Source organism: Erinaceus europaeus, chromosome 2, assembly GCF_950295315.1.
Source record: "Erinaceus europaeus chromosome 2, mEriEur2.1, whole genome shotgun sequence".
NCBI classification, from domain to species: domain Eukaryota; kingdom Metazoa; phylum Chordata; class Mammalia; order Eulipotyphla; family Erinaceidae; genus Erinaceus; species Erinaceus europaeus.
This window is the reverse complement of record NC_080163.1, coordinates 44,134,538-44,156,782: the sequence shown is the minus strand read 5'-3', so window position 1 is coordinate 44,156,782 and position 22,245 is coordinate 44,134,538. Positions and strand designations below refer to the sequence as shown.

The 22,245-nt window shown below is 42.3% G+C and overlaps 1 protein-coding gene and 1 non-coding gene across 6 annotated transcripts in view; one reads left to right on the top strand and one right to left on the bottom strand.

Moving 5' to 3' along the window:
- The first annotated feature begins 4,645 nt into the window (after nucleotides 1-4,645).
- Nucleotides 4,646-22,245, top strand: part of DNAJC18 (DnaJ heat shock protein family (Hsp40) member C18) — a 40,510-nt gene continuing 22,910 nt past the window's right edge. For 4 of the 5 annotated variants that reach the window (XR_009546452.1, XR_009546449.1, XM_060179188.1 and 1 more), the window contains exons 1-4: nucleotides 4,646-4,762; nucleotides 7,219-7,405; nucleotides 15,368-15,513; nucleotides 21,363-21,548. Coding sequence is in view for 3 of the 5 variants with exons in the window: in XM_060179188.1 (XP_060035171.1) it covers nucleotides 4,723-4,762; nucleotides 7,219-7,405; nucleotides 15,368-15,513; nucleotides 21,363-21,548 (559 nt within the window). In the remaining 2 variants the exon portion in view is untranslated. The remainder of the gene's footprint in view (nucleotides 4,763-7,218; nucleotides 7,406-15,367; nucleotides 15,514-21,362; nucleotides 21,549-22,245) is intronic. The other variant, XM_016185773.2, reaches the window with a different exon arrangement.
- Nucleotides 14,655-14,788, bottom strand: LOC132537349 (small nucleolar RNA SNORA70). Its single transcript, XR_009548797.1, has one exon. It is a non-coding gene; the product is annotated as a small nucleolar RNA SNORA70 (small nucleolar RNA).

The window sequence follows — 22,245 nt, the reverse complement described above, 5'->3', positions numbered from 1 at the left end:
TGGTGTCTTTAAGTCTGGGTTAATTCTGTTTGGGACCCTCTGGGCTTCTTGAATCTTTATGTCTTTGATGTTGTCTAGACTAGAGAAGTTTTCAGCTATTATGGCCTGAAGAATGCTTTCTTCCTCTTCCTCTCTTTCTTCCTCTGGTAAGCCTATAATGTGTTTTTGTTTCTTTTGAAGTCATCCCATAGGTCTCTGTTGTTGTTTTCAGCATCTCTTAATCTCTTTTTGAGATCTCTTACTTCTTTTTTAGTTGTCTCTAATTTGTTGTTTTCGACAGGCTGGCTTCAGCAGGCCTGGCTAGCTTCACGGGCGGGTAACAGAGACGACCAGAGACATATGGCTCGGCCGGGAAGCTGTATTTCTTTATTTAGGATCAACGATTCATAAACTAAACCAAACTAATCACCAAACAGAACTCTCCTGCATCCTTCTCACATGGCGGCGCCAAGAACTCTCGAACTCTGTCACTCTAGAACTCTGTCGGGGTTCCTTGGGGCGGGGACAAGCGGGCCCGCGAAACTAGCAGGACTAAACCAATTTTCCTGGCAGGGGGAGGGCTAGACCAAACCAGTGTAAAACATACAACATTAATTCGTCCTCGATCTTGCTAATTCTGTCTTCAGCCTCATTGATTCTATTCTCTCTGCCCTCTACTGTTTTCTGGAGTTCATCTATTTTGTTACCCTGTTCTGATACTGTGTTAGCTTGTTCATCTAGTTGTCTTCTTAGCTCAGCTATTTCAGCTTTCAGCTCTATAATAACCTTGAGATAGTGTTTTCTTCCAGAGTCTCATTTGTTGTTCCTGTATTTCTGATTAGAATTCTTTCATACTCTTTACTCACTCCTGTGATTATTTCCTTAGCTAATGTTTGGATGTTGAACTTGTTATTTTGTGCTTCACCCTTTGGGGGGCTTTTAGCTGGACTGTTGTCCTGGTTCGTTTCTCCAATATTTCTTCTTGTTGGTTTACCCATTTTATATATTATGTTATGAGTTCCCTCTCTTAGTACTTTTCAAATTACTGATCACTATTTCCTGAATTGACTTTTGTCTAAGTAAGGTAATTAAAGGGTTCACAGTGGTGGAAGTTAACAGTTGTTTCAATAGTATTTTAATCCCTGAGTTGGAGCTCAGTGATTTAAAAGCCTCTTTTTTTTTTTCTCTGTAGGATATGGGAGCCTGAGGGTTTCTAAACTATAAGTAGGCTTCTTAACTTTATCACTGACTCCTGACCAAGAGATAAGGCAGGGTGTGGCAGAGATAGTCCAGTGGTTATGCAAAGAGACTTTCACAGCCCCACAGCTATGCCACCGAGGTATATGTCTTCTCCTGAATTTCCTGGTTAGATCTCTGTCCCCTGGTGTCCCTCCCTGCTGCTACTCTAGATTCTGAGGTCAGTAGAAATGGAGACTCAGAGTTGCACTTGGTGAGTCTCTGGGGAGTCCTCTCTTCCCTTCAGCTGTCCCCTTGTTGGTGGAACAGACTGGAGGTGGTGTCTCAACTGATAAACCGCCGGACTGTTACCAGCCACTTAGTCTCTCCCTAGGCTCCTCTCTGTCATCAGCAATGTGTGTTTGCACTCACCGGTGATTTGGTGGCTTCCTGTAGTCATTCTATTCCTGTCTTGTTGTGGTCCCAGGTGGTCTCCTTTGGTATTCCTAATTGATCCGGGAAAGGAGAGGAGAGGAGACAGACAGATCTGCTGCTGCCCATAGCCCCGTCTCCGGAAGTCCATCTATAGTTATTTTTAATAAGACATTTGATTAAAAATACACTGCAAACAAATATATTAGTCAGCTTTTGAAATAGAACTCTCCATGTGACATAACAATGTCTAGAAGTACTGGATGCTGTTAGGATCGTGACTGTTTTTCTGACTTCCATGGGCACTTAGTTAAGCTGTTTATCACAGTGGACTAATCAAGTCAAGGACCTTTTCATTTCATTCTAAGTAATATTTAGGAGTGAATGGATATGAACAGGGGATTGAAAGGCTTTTGCCCTGAAACAGACACTGCAGTACCACACGAGACACATGGATTTTTCTGTTGCTATATTATCATCCTTTGAATAGGAGTTGAGGATGAATTCATTTCATGCTGGATTATATTCCTTAGCAAACTATACTAGAGGGAGCCCTGCGGGAAGATTCTACTTATGTAAATACAAGTCCCCATCTCTGACAGGAAATCGAGTGTAGCCTCACAGCCCCTGCTGTGATCAGATCTCTTCCTCCATGTCTAGACAACAGGATGGTGGACATTTACAAGACAACTTCCTCTCTATTCTATCACAGGACTTCATGGTCCCAATGCAGGAGCAGGTGGTAGGGGTGGGGTGGAGTGGTTACTGCTGATATTCCCCAGTTTCTTCCCTCACACTACAGGAGGGCAACTAACACATCAGCTCAGGGACACAGGCCCTGCTAGACAGGAGGGTAATTTACTCAGTATCTTCCTTCCAGGATTAGATGAGGTAGCATCTCAATCATGAAGGGCACAGCACAAAACACAGTATCACCAGCAAAAATCCACTGTATTCAGAGTCAAATATGCATTGTACCACTGTGTTACATGCTGTGCCCCTACAATGGGAAAAATGTGCAGTCCATGGTTCATGTAATTAAGCAAAAGTTGACAAAGAAGTATTCTACATGTTGAGGTTTGGAGTTCTACGTTAATCCTGGAAAAAATGTTAATGCATATAAAAATCTATATGGAAATGCTAATGTGTATTGCACGACAATATCTGAGGTCATAATGCTAACTCATTCTTCACTTATCTAGAAATAAGTGAGTTGTCTAGAAAAGGATATTAGATTTCAGAAGATGACACAAATATTGCTGTCTGCTAGGACATCTCCAAGAGACTCCAGATGACCAAATTTTACCCAGAATTCCTGAACATGGACTCTACTCCTAAGTAGTCCAATAATTCATAGTACCTTCTCAAGGCAAATGCCTGCTATAGTTCTCTAGCACCCCAATGCCAATCAGATACCCCTAATTTCATGATACTCTGGCATGTGAGTAGCTCCAGACCTAATCTTTGGTTTCCAGACTGCAAGTCACCTTCTCCTGTCCATATCCCTATGCCAAATAAGTTTCTTTCTTATATTTGGTAATTGTCCTTAATCAGTTCCCTTGTCTGTCAGAGCACAGGCGACTTATTCAGGACTTTTCTGTGAGCACACTAATGCCCATCTATCCCAGGGCTGTGACTGGAGGGAATGACTGGAACTATAAACCATCAGAAGCTTTTACTCTTTCAGTTTGTGTCTAGGCTTGTACATCTCCCCACCCAAGTCTAGCTGCCTCAGCAGTTGCTTATTGATATTATAACTGACATAATTGATTTGGTTTTCTTGGGTAAGAGTCCAATGAACTCCAGGTAATTTTTTGGTTTGGGAATAAGCATGATCATGTCTCCCTTTTGCAAAACCTTCAGGCATGAGTCAATAAAGACACCATACTCATATATTTAGGTGCTTTTTTATTTCCTAGTTTCCATGAAAACCTGAGTAGAGAAAAGCAGGTATATTTCTTCATTTTCAGAAGAAAAAAGGTGGGGGAGTCGGGCAGTAGCGCAGCAGGTTAAGCGCACGTGGCGCAAAGCACAAAAACCGGCAGAAGGATCCCGGTGAGCCCCCGGCTCCCCACCTGCAGGGGAGTCGCTTTACAGGCGGTGAAGCAGGTCTGCAGGTGTCTATCTTTCTCTCCCCTCTCTGTCTTCTCCTCCTCTCTCCATTTCTCTCTGTCCTAACAATGACGACATCAATAACAATAATAACTACAACAATAAAACAACAAGGGCAACAAAAGGGAATAAATAAATATTAAAAAAAGAAGAAGAAGAAGGTGGTGGTGGTAGTGGTGGTGGAAGAGGAGGAGGAGGAAGAGGAGGAAAAGGAGGTGGAGGAGAAAGGCCCAAAGAAAAGACTGGGTAGAAGAGAGCCTCAGAGGGTCCCTGGACTACAATGGAATTAACAAGGGGCAAGAACAGCAAAGATAAGGGCTATACTGTTCTTTTTTTTTCTTTCTCTACCCCTGACCTCTATCGGTCCCTCTAATGATGTTGTATCACAGGAACAGGAAGAGAAAGAGCCTCCAAATAGTGCCTTCTAACCACATAAATCTACTCTATTTTTCTATTTTATTGGCTCTTTAGTAGGACTGGAGTATTCAACTCGTCTCTGCAGGATTTAGCACACACCTTGCACAGGACAGCCATTAGCATACATCTTTTAAAGGTGTCCCAGAGAAGAAAAGCAAGCTATCATCCTTCATTCCATTGTTTACCATGCCAGTCCCAGAAAGAATCTAATCCCATCGCCTCCTATAATGACCCTTGTGTTAACGACAGGGCTGAAGCCATTATCCTCACTCCACAAATGAGGAAAACAGCAGTTTCCACAAATGAGGAAAAGAGCAGTTTTGTAGGTGCCACGGTTTTCCGCCGGCCGTGAGCCAGTAACAAAACTACAGTCATCTAGCAATAACATACTTTTCACAGGCCTCCCTTGCAAAAGTCAAGCTCCCCTTCATCACTGCATCTGCGACGTCCCCTCGCGCGGAGCCTATCGGGAGCTGTAGTTCAACGCCCAGCAATCGCCTATGGGTTAGACTACAAAGACCAGCATGCCCTGAATTACCCCCCCACCTTCCCTTTCAGCTTCCAGCGCGGGGGAGTGCTCTGCAGACCTGCTGAGTGGGAACCGATATGGCTGCGACTCTGGGCAGTGGGGAGCGCTGGACTGAAGGTATCAGGTCCTCGTAGGAGGGTGGGGCAGAGCGGAGTCAGGGAGAAGCCTGATAAGTGCCTGAGGGCTGAGAACCTGGGCCCAGAGTGAAGGATAGAGGCCTGGAAGAAGATGCTGAGACCCAGTGGGCTTCGGATGGGGGTGTGGGGCCACTGGCTGGAGCTGCAACCCAGAATCATCTGTGAGGATGTTTTGCCTCCGGCCCCCAGCACAGCCCCCGGCATGTGCCCTCCCAGGGCCCCTGGCAGAGGTTCGGCCCCTTGGTGGTGGGAGGGGGATGTCTACAGTAACTTGCTTACCTCGCCCTTATCCTTGACATCAGACTGGGCCCTCTGACCCTCGGACTTGATTTGATCTTGTTCCTGCAGCCTGCGTAAGGATCATTAGGACGACCTCTTCCATCCTACAACCAGATCTTGTACTGATCAGAGTACAGTTCTGCTCTGTTGATCTTGCAGCAGGGATTTGTCAAACATAGGCCCTTGAGTTCACAGAGTTCTCGGCCCACTGAGAGAATCTGACAAGGAAACAATCAATTACAAAGCGAGTCTTTGTGCAATACAGCAAACTCGTTGTTGTAAGTTTAGGAAACACACTGGCAAGGCACTGGCCTGGGTGTCAGGAGGAGGTTTCATGGAGAAAGTGTTACATAGGATGATATGGGGGGTGCCCCAGAGGTAGTTGGGCTGCTTAGAGGAAGAGTGGTGCAAGCAGAAGGAAGAGTCTGCAAAGACACAGAGAAAAGAGAAAGTATTATTGACATGAAAGTAGTTTTGACTGCAAGCGAGCAGGTTACCAATAGGAGATGAGGCTGCGGAGGCAGGGTAGGTGCATCGTAAAAAAAAAAAAAAAAAACAAACCTGGACAAGGCACCTTGACTCATCACTAAGAGACACGCAGCAGGAAAGAGATTTTTTTTAAAAAAAAAAACTGATTTATTTTCCCTTTGTTGCCCTTGTTGTTTTTGTTGTTGTTGTAGTTATTATTGTTGTTACTGATATCGTCGTTGTTGGATAGGACAGAGAAATGGAGGAGGGGAAGACAGAGAGGGGGAGAGAAAGACGGACACCTGCAGACCTGCTTCACCGCCTGTGAAGCGACTCCCCTGCAGGTGGGGAGCTGGGGGCTCGAATCCGGATCCTTACACTGGTCCTTGTGCTTCACGCCACATGTGCTTAAACCCTTAAACCGCTGCGCTACTGCCGGACTCCCAGGAAAGAGATTTTTTTAAAGCCTTTCTCAAATACTTAAGACAGGACATAAACACTGTTTTCTTTTTAGTATTTATTTTTTATAGAGACAGAGAGAAATGGAGAGGGGAGGAGAACTGAGGGAGACACAGAGACAACTGCCCTCTGCTTCACCACTCGTGAAGCTCCCCCATTGCAGGTGGGTACTGGGGTGGGGCCTTAAACGGAGGTTCATGTGCTCAACCAGGTGCGTCACTTCTCCACCCCAGGCACACTCCTTTCTTTGACAGATTTGCTATGACCCGCTTTACATCTGCAGGTATTAAGACTAATTACATTCCTTTCCTTTAAAATTCTTTAAATTATAGCCTGTTTATAGTCAGGAGTAGATCTTAACCTGCTTTAGCCAACTGTTGTAATATTGGTTCTATAAGGGTTCACTAAAAAGAATTAAACTCATCTTTTATTTTATTTCTTAGCAGTGGGAGACATTGCAACAAAAATGTTATTTTATGAAGAATATCCTTTCTGACATGGACTGCAGAGAATTTGACTTCTTTTTTAAATTTTGTTTATTTATTTATTCCTCTTGTTGCCCTTGTTTTATTGTTGTAGTTATTATTGATGTCACTGTCGTTGGATAGGACAGAGAGAAATGGAGAGAGGATGGGAAGACAGAGAGGGGGAGAGAAAGATAGACACTTGCCGACCTGCTTCGCCGCCTGTGAAACGACTCCCCTGCAGGTGGGGAGCCGGGGGCTTGAACCGGGATCCTTCCGCTGGGCCTTGTGCTTTGCGCCACCTGCGCTTAACCCGCTGCGCTACCACCGGACTCCTGAGAATTTGACTTCTTCATGAGAGAATTAGGGTTCCTCTAGTCGTCAGTGGTAGTGTGGCCGAGCGGTCTAAGGGTTCCTCTAGTGCTCAACTACTTTTGGAGACAAAACACTGGGCAGTTAGTTACCTTTTGAATACCGTTTCTAACTTTGCATCAAGATTATTTGGTAACTGATCATTCTAGGTATGCTGGTTGTTACTGTGTTTCATATTTCTGGCTTCATACTGTTTTTTATGGTTACTTCCATATTTTCTGTATTGTCTTCTCAAATTACATAGCTTTTCAGTTTATAAGTCAGCGTGCTGCTGGTACCCTGGCTTTCATAGTCACTTGCTCATGGCTACAAGCAGCCCCAGCCTATGAGCTGAGGTAGCAGAGTGGATTTGCAGGTCACACTGAGGCCTAATGGAGGGGCTGTTGCTTTGCAGCTTACATTGATGCAGTCAGAAGAAACAAATACCCAGAGGACAGGCCTCCTGAAAGTCATAATTTTTGTGGCTGCTGTAACTGCATGAAGACACAAAAGGAAAAGAAGTCTGAAAATGAGTGGGGTCAGGCTCGGCAGAGTGAAGGGAATACCATTTATACTGAGGAGCAGCTGCTCGGGGTACAAAGGTAAGTCTGTGGATGGATTAAATTAGCAAAGACATACAAACCCTGTCAAATTCACAACTGTCTTTTCTTTCTTTCTCCCCCCCCCCAAAAAAAAAGCTGATTCCTAGATTTATGTGGAAACGCAAGGGACCCAGAATAGTCAAAAAACAATTTTGAAAAAAACTAACACTTCTTTTTCTCTCTCTCCTTTTGTCATTGCCAGTGCTTCACTGCTTTAAGTCAGCTTGTTCAGATAGATAGAGACAATGATAGAGAAACGGGGGGATGGGGAAGTACAATGCCCAAGCTTCCTCTAGGACAGCGAGGGCCAGTCTGCACGATGGCAGAGCAGGCACACTATCAGGTAAGTTACCCTGCCCCCCCCCCTTTTTTAACATGATACCAGAGCTGCTTGCATAGTGAGGCCTCCACTAGCTAGTTTTTTCATTCATTTTTTTTTCATTCATTATTTTAGAAGAAGAGAGGTAAGATTCTGGAAGTGACACCACTCCATGTTGTCCAGGGTGCTCTCATGTAGTACCAGGATTTGAATCCATGACTTCATGCTTGGTAAGGTATATACTCTACTGAGTGAGCTATCCTTTAGCCACTCCCCACCGCAGTTTAAAACAAGCACACTTCTCAGTTTAAAACAAAACTACTGGTGACACAGAATTTTGGTGGTGGGAATGGTGTGGAATTATACCCATGTTATCTCATACTTTTATAAATCAATAATAAAATTTAAAAAATAAAAAAAATTGAGAAAGATTAAAATTTAGAAAAAGAAATAAAACAAAGCTACAGTGGGTGGGTTAGACAGCATACTGGTTATGCAAAAGGACTTTCATGTTTGAGGCTCCAGAGTCCCAGGTCCAGTCCCCTATACAGCCAGAAGCCAGAAATGAGCAGTGCTTGCCTATCTCTCTGTATCATTTTTTTTATGTCTCATTAAAATTGAAATAAATAAAATATATTTTTAAAAATGAATAAAATAAGACAAAGTTACAGTAATAGCTTCCCAGTTTAAAACAAAGCCACAGTAATAAAGACTCCATATACTAATAAAGATAGCCATATAGTTCAATCAAATAGAATTGAGAGTCGAGAAATAAACCCCTTTATTTATGGTTAATTGGTTGGTTTTTTTAAATTTGACAAGGCAGAAATTGAGATGGGAGGGGAAGATATTAAGGGAGAGAGACCAAGAGACACTTTCAATCTGGCCCTTAACCTGTGTTTTCAAAGGAAACTGGCAGGCCAGGCGGTGGCGTACCCGATTAAGCACACACGTTACAATGCACAGTGACCCAGGTTCAAGCCCCTGGTCCCCATCTGCACAGGAAAAGCTTTGTGAGTGGTGAAGCAGAGCTACAGGTGTTGCTCTGTCTCTCTTTCTCTTTCCCTCTCTATCTTCCCCTTACTTCTCAATTTCTCTCTGTCTTATTTTAAAAGAGAGACCAGAGATCACTCTGGCATATTCAGTGCTGGGGATCAGAATTGGGGCCTCATGTGTGCAAGTTCTGTACTCTTCCTGCTGAGCCATTTCCCTGGCAGCACATTTGCCTTCTTCACTGCCATTCCTTAATAATTATGTACTGGGGAGTTGGCAGTAGTGCAGCGGGTTAAGCACAGGTGGTGCAAAGCGCAAGGACCGGCTTAAGGTTCCCGGTTTGAGGCCCCGGCTCCCCACCTGCAGGGGAGTCACGTCACCCACGGTGAAGCAGGTCTGCAGGTGTCTGTCTATCTCTCCCCCTCTTTGTCTTCCCCTCCTGTCTCCATTTCTCTCTGTCCTATCCAACAACAATGACATCAATAACAGCAACAATAATAATAAATACAACAACGATAAAACAAGGGCAACAAAAGGGAATGAATAAATAAATAAATATTTTAAAAAACAAAAACAAAAAAATACAGTGGAGTTTGGGGGGTGTTGTTTTCTTTCTTTTTTTCCTTCAGTATCCAATATTTTTTAAAACTTTTTTTTATTTATAAAATGGAAATATGGACATATTGGTAAGAGTGGTACATTTCCACATAATTCCCACCGGTACAACTCCCTATTCCATCCCCTCCCTTAAATGCTTTCCTATTCTTTGTCCCTCTGGGAGTATGGATCCAGAATCGTTATGGGGAACAGAAGGTGAAAGATCTGGCTTCTGTAATTGCTTCCCCGCTGAACATGGGCATTGGCAGGTCAATCCATTACTCCTAGCCTGTCTCTCTCTTTCCATAGTGGGGGTGGGGTGAGGGCAGGTCTCTGGGGATGTGGGGCTCCAGGGCACATTGATAGAGTCGTCTGCCCAGGGAAGTCAGGCTGGCATCATGGTAGCACCTGAAATCTGGTAATTGAAAAAGAGTTAAGATATAAAGCAGAATGAATTGTTGACTAATCATGAACCTAGAAGCAAGAATATTGTAGATGAATATTTGGGGTCTTCATTTTGAAAAAAGCCAGTAGGTGTATTTTAGGTATATTCTGAGGGGCCCGTGACTTTACTAGTTTTTGCCTGAATCTGACAGCTAACATGCAGGTGGACTTAGGTTACTGTCTGGGGAGATAATGTCATAGTTGGGAAAAGGACTAGAAAGCTGAATTAGGGAAGAGAGTAGCCCCCAAATATGGAGAAAGTATATAAATATTGTAAACCCCATTAATTTGATCTGGGGCCCATGTTCAGCACAGGAAACTATGTAACCTCTGCATCCCTGTAGTTCTGAGCACATTCTATGGTCACGGCCAGGAACATTCTAGGCTGTACTAATTTCGGGACCCATCTTCCTCAAGTAGTAAAGTGTGTTGCCCACCCACCCTTCGGAGAATGGAACATTCCCTACCACTGTTGATCCACATTGAGGGCAACATCCTGTAGGGGCCCACAAAGGAGTCCATTATGTTATGCCTGATGGAGATGACCAGTGGCAGTGGAGAGAGGGATCTGTTAGAGGTCTAGGTCCATCATGTCTGTGTGGGAATCTCAGGACTCCCTGACTAGGGACCCAGGTGATGGGGTGGCCTGGTAGTGACTAAAGAGTCATCATTAAAGTATGCCAGTCTCTTGCCCTTATTCAGCTTTTGTATTCCTTACTTTGTCTGACAAGGTTAGCTTTGGAGTGATTGAGGGAAGTGAAGTAGGAAGTAGGTAAGGAAGTTGTCTAGATCTAAGTAGAAACTATTTGATTAGGTACTTTATGAAGTTTTTTTTAGCTCTTTCTACTTGCATGCTGCATTTATTGACTCACTGAAAACTATTTTGTGCTATTGCTTTAAGGTGTATATTTCCCCTAACTTGTGGATACATGTGTACATAAGCCCTATCTCATGGGCCATGGTCTATAGAATTAAGGAATCCTATGAGCTAGGAAAGGTCTCACTAGAGTAATGAAGCTGAAGGGTTGACATTCCACACCTGACCTCTCTGGACACGATCCAAAGTGAACCATGTCGAGGAGGTACGAGTTGCATTGAATTGGTTGGTATCAGCAGATACAGTATCAATTGGTATGAATTGAGAGAAGCATGCAGGAAAATGTGCCCCAGCCCAGAGGTTCCAGGAACGGGAGAAATATGGATTTTGTAGAAAATGGGAAAGGTTCCTGCTGGTTTGGGATTTAAGAAGGCAATAGGGGAGTCGGGCTATAGCGCAGCGGGTTAAGCGCAGGTGGCGCAAAGCACAAGGACTGGCATAAGGATCCCGGTTTGAACCCCGGCTCCCCACCTGCAGGGGAGTCGCTTCACAGGCGGTGAAGCAGGTCTGCAGGTGTCTATCTTTCTCTCCTCCTCTCTGTCTTCCCCTCCTCTCTCCATTTCTCTCTGTCCTATCCGACAACGACAACAACAATAATAACTACAACAATAAAACAACAAGGGCAACAAAAGGGTATAAATAAATAAAATAAATATAAAAAAAATTTTTTAAAAAGAAGGCAATAGATAGTTACTGCTATAGCCAAGTTATTTGACAATTGGGTTAACTTTGAAAATCCCACTGTTAGGATTTGCTGTATCATACAAGACCTCATACATAATTTATGTCCTTTAATGTTGTTTACATATAGCTGTATCTTATAAAGTGATGCCACCAGTTGCTTCTGTTCTCCCTAGTGTAAGTTTATAGGTGATTTAATATTTCAAAAAAAAAGTCATTATTAGAATTGTATTAACAATTTGAGCCCTCTGTTAAAATTCAATCTGATTACCAATTTGAAATTTTAAGTGCTTAGATTGAAGGAACATATACTCAGCCTATAGTCTATGCATCAGAAAGTTTGAGATATTCAATCCATTTTTCCCCTTTCATATTAATTAAATAGTGATTTGTGAGACTGAGTTAATAGGAGTGTATATTAACACCATTCCCACCACCAAAGGTCTGTGTCGTGCCCCCGCCCACAATAAAGCTGAATATCTACTGTCACCCTCCACCCAGAGATATTTACTTTGGTGCCATACTCCAAACTCAGTCAGATTCTGCTTTGAGTTTTCCTTTCTGTTCTTCTTTCTCAACTTCTGTTTATGAGTGGGATCTACAAATACTCATCTTTGTCTTTCTGTCTTATCTCACTTAGCATAATTCCTTCTAGCTCCATCCAAGATGGGTCAGAGAAGGTGGGTTCATTGTTCTTAATAGCTGCATAGTATTCCATTGTGTAAATATACCACAGCTTTCTCAGCCATTCACCTGTTGTTGGGTACCTGGTTTGCTTCCTGGTTTTGGCTACTACGAATTGTGCTGCTACGAACATAGGTATACACATATTTTTTTGGTTAGGTGTTATGGAGTCCTTAGGATATATCCCTAGTAGAGTAATTACTGGGTTATATGGGAGGTCTATTTCTAGCCTTGTGAGGGTTCTTTAGAATGTTCTCTACAGAGGTTGAACCAATTTACATTCCCACCAGTAGTGCAGGAGGGTTCCTTTGTCCCCACAACCTCTCCAACATTTGTTCCTGCTGTCATTTTTGATGTATGACATTCTCACAGGAAGGTGGTATCTCATTGTTGTCTTTATTTGCATTTCTCTGATAGTCAGTGACCTGGAGCAATTGTTCATGTTTGTTGACCTTTTGAATCTCTTCTATGGTGAATATTCTGTTCTTATCCTCTGCTCATTTTTTGATGGGGTCATTTGCTTTTTTTGTTGCTAAGTTTGGTGAGCTCTTTATATATTTTGGTTAGTAGTCTCTTATCTGATTTATGGCATGTGAAGATCTTCTCCCATTCTGTGAGGGGTCTCTTCATTTGGGTGATGGCTTGTTTTGCTTGCAGAGGCTTTTCAATTTGATGTAGTTCCATTGATTTGTTTTGGTTTTAGTCTTTCTTGCAATTGGGTTTGTATCATTAAAGATGTCTTTGAAGTTTAGGTGGAAAAGTGTTCCACCAATATTTTCCTCCAAGTATCTGATAGTATCTCATCTAACATTCAGGTCCTTGATCCATTTGAAGTTAACTTTTGTTTATGATGAGATAAAGTGGTTCAGTTTCATTCTTCTGCATGTTTCAACCCAGTTTTTCCAGCACCATTTATTGAAGAGACCCTCCTTCCTCTATTTAATAATTTGGGCCCTTTTATCAAAAATTAGATGTCCATAGGTGTGGGGGTTTAGTTCTAGGCTTTTAATTCTGTTCCACTGGTCTGTGTACCTATTTTTGTTCCACTATCAGGCTGTTTTGACTGTGATGGCCTTATAATATAGTTTAAGATCTGGGAGTATGGTGCCTCCATTTCTGTTTCTTTTCCTCAGGATTACTTTGGCGATTCTAGGTGTTTTCTGGTTCCAGATAAATTATTGTAATTTTTTTCTATTCTCTTAAAGAAACTTGGTGGGGCTTTGATGGGTATTTTATTAAATTTGTATATGGCTGTGGGTAGAATATTCATTTTGATGTTATTAATTCTTCCAATCCATGAGCATGGACTATCTTTCCATTTCTTGGTATCATTTTCTATTTCTTTGAATAGTGACTCATAGTTTTCAGTATACAAGTCTTTCACTTCTTTGATCAGGTTTATTCCTAAATATTTTATTGATTTTGCTGTGATAGTAAATGATTTCAGGATATCCTCTTCTTTGGACTTAGTGTTTGCATAAAGAAATGACACTTGATTTTTAAAAAATATTTATTCCCTTTTGTTGTCCTTGTTTTGTTGTTGTAGTTATTATTGATGTCATTGTTGGTGGATAAGACAAAGAAATGGAGAGAGGAAGAGAAGACAGAGGGGGAGAGAGAAAGATAGACACCTGCAGACCTGCTTCACTGCCTGTGAAGTGACTCCCCTGCAGGTGGGGAGCCAGGGGCTGGAACCAGGATCCTTATGCCAGTCCTTGCGCTTTGCGCCACGTGTACTTAACCCACTGCACTACCGCCCAACTCCCAAAACTGATTTTTGTACATTGATTTTGTAGCCTGAGACTTTGCTATATTGCCTAATGATTTCCAATAGCTTTCTGCTGGATTCTTTAGGTTTTTCTATGTATACTATCATATCACCTCACTGCAAACAGTGATAGTTTGACTTCTTTCCTTCCAGTCTATATTCCTTTGATTCCTTTCTCTTGCCTGATTGCTATGGCAAGAACTTCCAATACTATGTTGAAGAGTAATGGTTGTAATAGACAGCCCTGTCTAGTCCCTGATCTGAGGCGGAATGCTTTCAGCTTCTGTCCATTGAATATGATGTTGGCTGGAGGTTTTCTGTCTATGAACTCCACTATCTTAAGGAATTTTCCATCTGTTCCCTTTTTTTATAGTGTTTTGAGCATGAATGGGTGTTAGATTTTGTCAAATGCTGTCTCTGTATCTATTGAGATAATCATGTTGTTTTTGGCTTTGCTTTTTTTTTTTTTTAAGCAGGATCTTGATTTATTGTAATTGATTAAGGGACAGCTCTGAGGCTCTCAGGAGTGCAGGTCCCACCACTTGTCCAGGGGACTGCGTTGGGGATGTATTTGACTCCACAGCATCTGGGACGAGGCGCTTTTCAGTCACCATGTCTTCAAATTAATCTGCTTTAAACTTGGTGAGGCCCCACTTCTTGGAGATGTGGATCTTCTGGCATCCAAGGAATTTGAACTTGGCCCTGTGCATGGCCTCGATCACATGCTCTTTGTTCTGTAGCTTGGTGCGGATGGACATGATGACCTGCCAATGTGGACTCTGGCCACGGTGCCCTGGGGATTCCCAAAAGCACCTCACATCCCTGTCGGGAGCCTAAGGTTAGGGACAGCAGGAGGTCAGACATAAAATGAACACAGAGCAGGAAGGGCCGTCTCCAGGGTCCCTTAGAGCAGCCTATACAAGCAACAGGCTGCATACACTACCCAGGAGGCTGCTCTTTGCAGCCACTGCACACTGGGCACGATGGGGAGGGCAGCACGGTCGGCTTAATTAGCTATTTTTGCTTTTATTGATGTGGTGAATGACATTAACTGATTTTCGTATATTGAACCAGCCTTCCATTCCTGGAATAAATCCCACTTGGTCGTGATGAAAAAAAAAGGTGGTTCAGGAGGTGGAGCAGTGGATAAAACATTGGACTCTCAAGCATCAGGTCCCAAGTTCAGTCCCTGGCAGCACATATACCAGAGTGATTGCTGGTTCTTTCTCTCTCTCCTCTTATCTTCCTCATAAATAAATAAATAAAATCTTTAAAAAACAAACAAAAAGTAATCTGAATGGTCCTGGAGTTGGCACAGTGGATAAAACATTGGACTGTCAAGCATGAGGTACCAAGTTCAATCCCTGGTAGCACACGTACTAGAGTGATGCTCCAGTTCTCTTTTTCTCTCTCCTCCTATCTCTCTCATAAATAAGTAATAAAATGATTTTAAAAAAATAATCTGAATGTTTAATGTATTCTAATTTAGGTTTGTTTTGGACTCATAGATAGAAGGGAGAGTTCATATACTATTTTGCAGTTAACTACAGTACAAAAAGCTCCTTTATAGACATATGTGTTTCTGATGTATGTTTTTAGGATCAAGAAATGCAGAAATTACTATGAAATTCTGGGAGTTTCACGAAATGCCAGTGATGAGGAGCTAAAGAAAGCATACCGAAAACTGGCCCTGAAATTTCACCCCGACAAGAACTGTGCTCCTGGAGCAACAGATGCTTTCAAAGGTCTGATCCTAAACTGATCTAGTAAATATTTATTAAATATGAATAAATCTTTACAGAAGAGAAAGAAAAGAAAGGAAACTTAAATAGAGCCACCAGCAAAATAACTCATCTGGTAGAGTCCAGGACTGGACTGGTTCGATTCCTAGCAGCATATGTTACTTGAGTGGTGTTTTAACTTCTTTCACTCTTTCTCACTCTCATGTGGAACTATGTACCATGTGAAATAAATAAGCCTTTAAAAAATAGCTTTTACATAACTAAAAGCAAAAAACAAAAAAAGTGGAGAGACTGTTTTAGATCAAAAGAATCTAAAGTGACTAAAGCTAAATGTAATATTTGAACCTTGCATGGTTTCACTGGATGATAATTAATGTTAATTTTCTCAACTGTGATAATGGTACTGTGGTTATGATTATGTGAATCATGTTATAAAAAGAAGTAGTGTTATAATATCTGGGAACGATTTCCAATGGTTCAGCAAAATAAATGCCTACATAGTATATGTATGTCTGTGAATGAATAGAATTGAGAGAAATAGAGTGGCAGTCTGCTAGGTACACATGTGTTCTACTGTACTATTTGGTTCTTTTTTTCTGTAGTTATGGCATTTTTAGAAATAAGTAAAAACAGATCTGAGAAAAACTTAAGTCAAAATTTACTCAAAGTACAGTCTCCCTGTGCTGATATGTCATTGTGAATCTAGTTCACTATTCAATTTCACAATCTAGTTCACTTTTCAATTTCACAAGCAAACAAAAATATTCACATATATTTAATTCACTCCCAGTAATGTCTCATAAGCCAATACCATTTCTAAGAAAACTTCCAGATTTTTAGGGATGTGAATGTCTATTCAACTGTTCAGGTTTTTTCTGTTTGACTGCTGTAAATATTTTGGATTTTTATTTACCAAAGCACCACCAGCTCTTGTTGATGGTGTGGGGATCAAACCTGGAATTTAGCGGTTGGGTAGTGGCTCACCTAGTCAAGTGCACAGTAACCTGGCAGAGAGGAAACTTCATGAGTAGTGGAGCAGTGTGTCAGCTATCTCTCTCTGACTCTACTTCTCTGTTCTTCTCTGACTTTTTAAAGAAAGAAAATGTAGGGGGCCAGGTTATAGTGCGGCAGGTTAAGTGCACATGCCACAAAGCGCAAGAACCGATCTAAGGACCCCGGCTCAAGCCCCCGCCTCCCCACCTGCTAGGCGGTAACCTCACAAGCTGCGAAGCAGATCTATAGGTGTATATCTTTCTCTCCCCCTCTCTGTCTTCCCATCCTCTCTTGATTTTTCTCTGTCCTATCCAAAAACAATGACAGTAGTAACAACAAGGCAAATAAAAGGGAAAAAATAGCCTCCAGGAGCAGTGGATTCGTAGTGCAGGCACTGAGCCCCAGCAGTAACCCTGGAGGCAAAAAAAAAGGAGGGGGCCTGGTGGTGGTATACCTGATTGAGAGCACTTCTTAGCATGTGTAAGGACCTGGGGTCAAGTCCCCAGTTTCTACCTGCAGAGGGGAAGCTTCTCAAGTGGTGAAGCAGTGCTGCAGATGTCTCTCTCTACCTATCTCCCCTTCTCTCAATTTCTCTCTATCCTATCAAATAAAAACTTGACAAGGTTAAAAAAAAAGGGGGGGAGCTTTAGGTGGTGCAGTGGGTTAAGTGCACATGGCACGAAGCGCAAAGACTGGCTTAAAGATCCCAGTGTGAGCCCCCCACTCCCCACCTGTAGGGGAGTCGCTTCACATGCAGTGAATCAGGTCTGCAGGTGTCTATTTGTCTCTTCCCCTCTCTGTTTCCCTCTCCTCTCTCCATTTCTCTCTGTCCTATCCAACAACAATGACAGCAATAATAACAATAATAATAGCAGTAACAATAAACAAGGGCAACAAAAGGGAAGATAAATAAATAAATAAAATTTAAAGTAATAAAAAATGACCCAGTAACATCAAGAAGTGAAATATAACACTTTCTTTAAAAAGGGGGGGCAGGTAGTGGTGCACATGGTTGAGCACACATATTACAATGCTCAAGGACCCAGGTTTGACCCCCCCATCCCCACCTGCAAGGGGAAAGCTTTGCAAGTGGTGAAGCAGGGCTGCAGATGTCTCTCTGTCTCTTGCTCTCTGTCACCTCCTTCCCTCTCGATTTCTGGCTGTCTCTATCCAGTAAATAAATAAAGATAATAACAACATTTAAAAAAATAAAATAGGGAGTTGGGCTGTAGCGCAGTGGGTTAAGTGCAGGTGGCGCAAAGCACAAGGACTGGCATAAGGATCCCGGTTCGAACCCCGGCTCCCCACCTGCAGGGGAGTTGCTTCACAGGCGGTGAAGCAGGTCTGCAGGTGTCTATCTTTCTCTCCTCCTCTCTGTCTTCCCCTCCTCTCTCCATTTCTCTCTGTCCTATCCAACAACGACAACAACAATAATAACTACAACAATAAAACAACAAGGGCAATGAAAGGGAATAAATAAATAAAATAAATATTAAAAAAAATAATAAAATAAAATAAAGTAATTTTAAAAAGGAGGGGTGGGGCTGGTCAGTAGCACACCAGGTTAGGGGCACATAGTACAAAGCACAAGGACCAGTGCAGGGATCCAGTTTGAGCTCCAGCTCTCCACCTGCAGGGGAGTCGCTTCACAGGCGGTGAAGCAGATCTGCAGGTGTCCATCTTTCTCTCCCTCTCTATCTTCCCCTCCTCTCTCAATTTATCTCTGTCCTGTCCAACAACAATAACATCAACAATAACAACAATAGGGGGAAAAGGATGGCATCTAGGAGCAGTGGATCCAACAACGACGACATCAATAACTACAACAATAAAATAATAAGGGCAACAAAAAGGGAATAAGTAAAAAATATTTTTTAAATTCATAAATAATTTTTCTGACTTTTTAAAATAGAGACAGAGAGAAATTGAATGGGAGGGGAGAGACAGAGAAGGAGAGAGGAAGAGAGATACCTGCAAGCATTGCTTCACAAGAGGTAAAGTTTCCACTCTGTAGTTGGGGACTGGAGGCTTGAACCTAAGTCCTTGGGTCTTTGTGTGTTGCAATGTTCACTCTAACAGATATGCCACCACCTCAACCCCCTGGCTGTGTTTTTGATAATGTTAATTAAATCAGAGTTAGGAAATGGGGATATCTGCAAAGTGTGTGTGTTTTTTTTTTTTTTTGAGCAGTCCAAAAAACCCCTTGAGGTGGTACAAGAAGTGTAATGTCTTAGACGTGTAATGTCCGAGAGCCAGGCAGTGGCACAGCGGTTTAAGTGCACATGGCGCAAAGCACAAGGACCAGCATAAGGATCCTGATTCGAGCCCCCAGCTCCCCACCTGCAGGGGAGTCGCTTCACAGGCGGTGAAGCAGGTCTGCAGGTGTCTGTCTTTTTCTCCCCCTCTCTGTCTTCTCCTCCTCTCCATTTCTCTCTGTCCTATCCAACAACAACAGCAATAACAACAACGACAATAAACAATAAGGGCAATAAAAGGGGAAAAATAAAAATAAAATAAAAAGAAGTGTAATGCCCTAAGTTTGATCCTAAGCATCATATGTGTCTAAGTGATGCTCTGGTTCTCTTTCCACCTCCTCCCTCCCTCCCCTCCCCCTTGTCTCTTATTAACATGTTAATAAATAGTTTTTGGGGTCGAGGCAGTGGTGTACCCAGTTAAACACATATAGTACTATGTGCAAGGACCCACATGAGGGCCTGGGTCTCAGCCCCTGCTCCCCACCTCCAGTAGGGACGATACCAAGCAGTGAAGCAGGTGTCTGTCTTCTGCTCTCCTCTCAATTTCTCTCTGTCCTAGCTAATAAAATGGGGAAAAAGAAAAATTCACAGTGCTGGCACTGAGCCTCAGAGATAGCCCTAGAGGCAAAAAAAAAAAAAAAAAATGTGTTTTTACTTTTGAGATATCTTTGGTGGTAATTTTTTTTAATTTTCTTTATTTATTCATTGAATAGAGACAGCCAGAAATTGAGAGGGGAGGAGGTGATAGAGAGGGAGAGAGACATAGAGACACCTATCGCATTGCTTCACCACTTGTGAAGCTTTCCCCCTGCAGGTGGGGACCAGGGGCTCGAACCTGGGTCCTTGTGCACTGTAACATGTGCACTCAACCAGGTGTACCACCACCCAGCCTGGTGATATTTTTTTTAATTCGCTGTTGGGATCTCATGCATGCAGGATTCCACCAACCACAGGCTAATTCCTTTTTTCATTCTTTCTATTTCAGAGAGGGAAATAGCACTGTTCCACGATCTGTGAAACTCCCCACTGTACTATATTTCTCCCATGTGGTGCGCAGGTTTGAATCCAGGGCCTCATGCAAGATAAAGCACATGCTTTACCAGCTGAGTTGTCTCCCGACTCCTGATTGGCAGCGTTAATTGTGTGTTTAAGTGACACTGAACAAAGGTTACACAGTTGCACACAGGGAAAGGAGTTAATGGCAAATGCTGGTAAATATGTGTTAATCAATTCAGTCTATCCCTCAATGTTACATTGAAGCTACATCTATAAATTTCTAGTCATTTTGTGGAATTGGGGAGACAGCATAATGATTATGCAAAAGACTTGAGGCTCCAAGGTCCCAAGTTCATTTCCTGGCACTACTGTAAACCAAACCCATTCAGTGTGATGATCAAAGATTCCCAGGAAATAATACAGAGATAAATTGCTAGACATGCAAGCATGAAGTCCCAAGTTCAATTTGTGGCACCACATATGCCAGAGTGATGCTCTGACATCTCTCTCTCTTTCTTTCCACCTTGTGAGATAATTTTTTTTTAACTTTATTCATTTATGGGGGGGTGGTGAACGGCAGGAGAAAGTCGAGAACCAGAGCAAATTCAATGCCAGGGATTGAACTCATGACCTCATGCTTGAGAGTCCAATGCTATATCCATGGTGCCACTTCATAAGCCACAAAATATTTTTAAAAATTTTTTACAATTTATTTGTTATTAGAGACGAAGAAGGAGAGAGAGAGAGTAGGGGAGCACTGTTCACCACTCATCAAGCTTCCCTCCTGCAGGACCTCATATGTGAGACCCTGAGGATCAAACCCAGATCCTTAAAGGTTGGTGACATGTGTGCTCTACTGGGTAAGCCTCCCAACAAACTACCACTTCTACCCCCACCCCTCAAAATAAATCTTTTTTAAAAAGTTAAGTATGGAGGAGGAAAGTGTTTTGGGGATGAGAGTGTTTTGCAGAAAACTGAGAAATTTTTCACATGTATCAACAACTGTATTTACTATAAATCATTAATCCCCCAATTAAAAAAGAGAAAGGAAAAAATTAAGTAAACTGAAATAAGACTGTGATGAATAAGGAATTTGCTTTTAACCAAGCAGGAGAGTTTTTACTGATTATTTTATTCAGGAGACTATGACTTCAAATTAAAATATCTCTACTTACATATAAACTGTATCCAACCATAAGCTCAAGGAAATACAAACACATTTTTGATGAATGAGAGTGCTGACCAGGTGGCGCTTCCCCAACATGTCTGGGACCTGCAGTGATTGGCAGCCTGGGGAGGGGGTAAGGGGAATCCTAATTGCTAGGACATCAAGGATGACCCAAGGACTGTTGACTAAAAGTTACCTCTCACTTCCACAGTAGTTCTCTGGTGTCTCGGTTCCAGCATTGATTCAGGCTTATCAAGCTAGCTCTTTGGAAATTCCAAGGACAAGTGCTTTGTGGAATTTTCTAGGCCTAAGTTCCTCTTTGAGGACCCCTGTGAAATCATCCAGCACCAATCAACTCTGATCTCTCCATTGCTACTTTTGTGATTATCCTCAAGTTTAGCAAAGATTGTGTGCTCAGGTGCTTTTTGTTTTGGTTACAGCAATAGGAAATGCCTTTGCTGTCCTGAGCAATCCTGACAAGAGACTCCGCTATGACGAATATGGAGATGAACAGGTGACTTTCACTGCACCTCAAGCAAGACCTTATAATTATTATAGGGACTTCGAAGCCGACATCACTCCGGAAGAGCTATTCAACATCTTCTTTGGAGGACATTTTCCTACAGGTTAATACCTCAAAATTAAAAGAACATACACACATGCCCAACTCTCAGAAACTACTGCTTGAGGACTTGAATAGAGCACCCAAAGTATGGTAAAAAAAAAAAAAAGTAAGATTTGCAATCAAATGAGCTGATGGGTCTAATAAGATAGCATTATGGTTAAGCAAAAAGACTTTGATGCTGCAGGTACCACAGGTCACAGGTTCAGTCCCCAGCGTCATCATAAGCCAGAGATGAGCAGTATTCTAGTTAGAAAAATTAAAAATAAGAAAATAAAATATATGATCTGGGGTTGGCAGTATCTTTAATCCATAGCTGTGGATGATTTTGATTGAATTATTTAGTTTCTCTGATCCTCTTTCTTATCCTGAAAAATGGAGCTGATAATACTTCACATGGGTTAGGAGGATAGGCAGTTCAATGGTTGCACAGAGGACATACATGTGAGAGGTCCCAGGTTCAATTCCTGGCACCACCAATAACCAGAGCTGAGTAGAGCTGTGAAAGAGACGGAGAGGGAGAGAAAGAGAAATAGAGATAGGATACAGACTTCACAGGGCTATTGTGAGGATTCAGTTGTGTTTTAAAGACTTATTTATTAATGAAATGAGAGAGAGCAAAAGAGAGAACCAGAGCGTCACTCTGGTCTATGTGATGCCAGGGATGGTACTCAGAACCTGACAATGTTTCATCCAGTGCA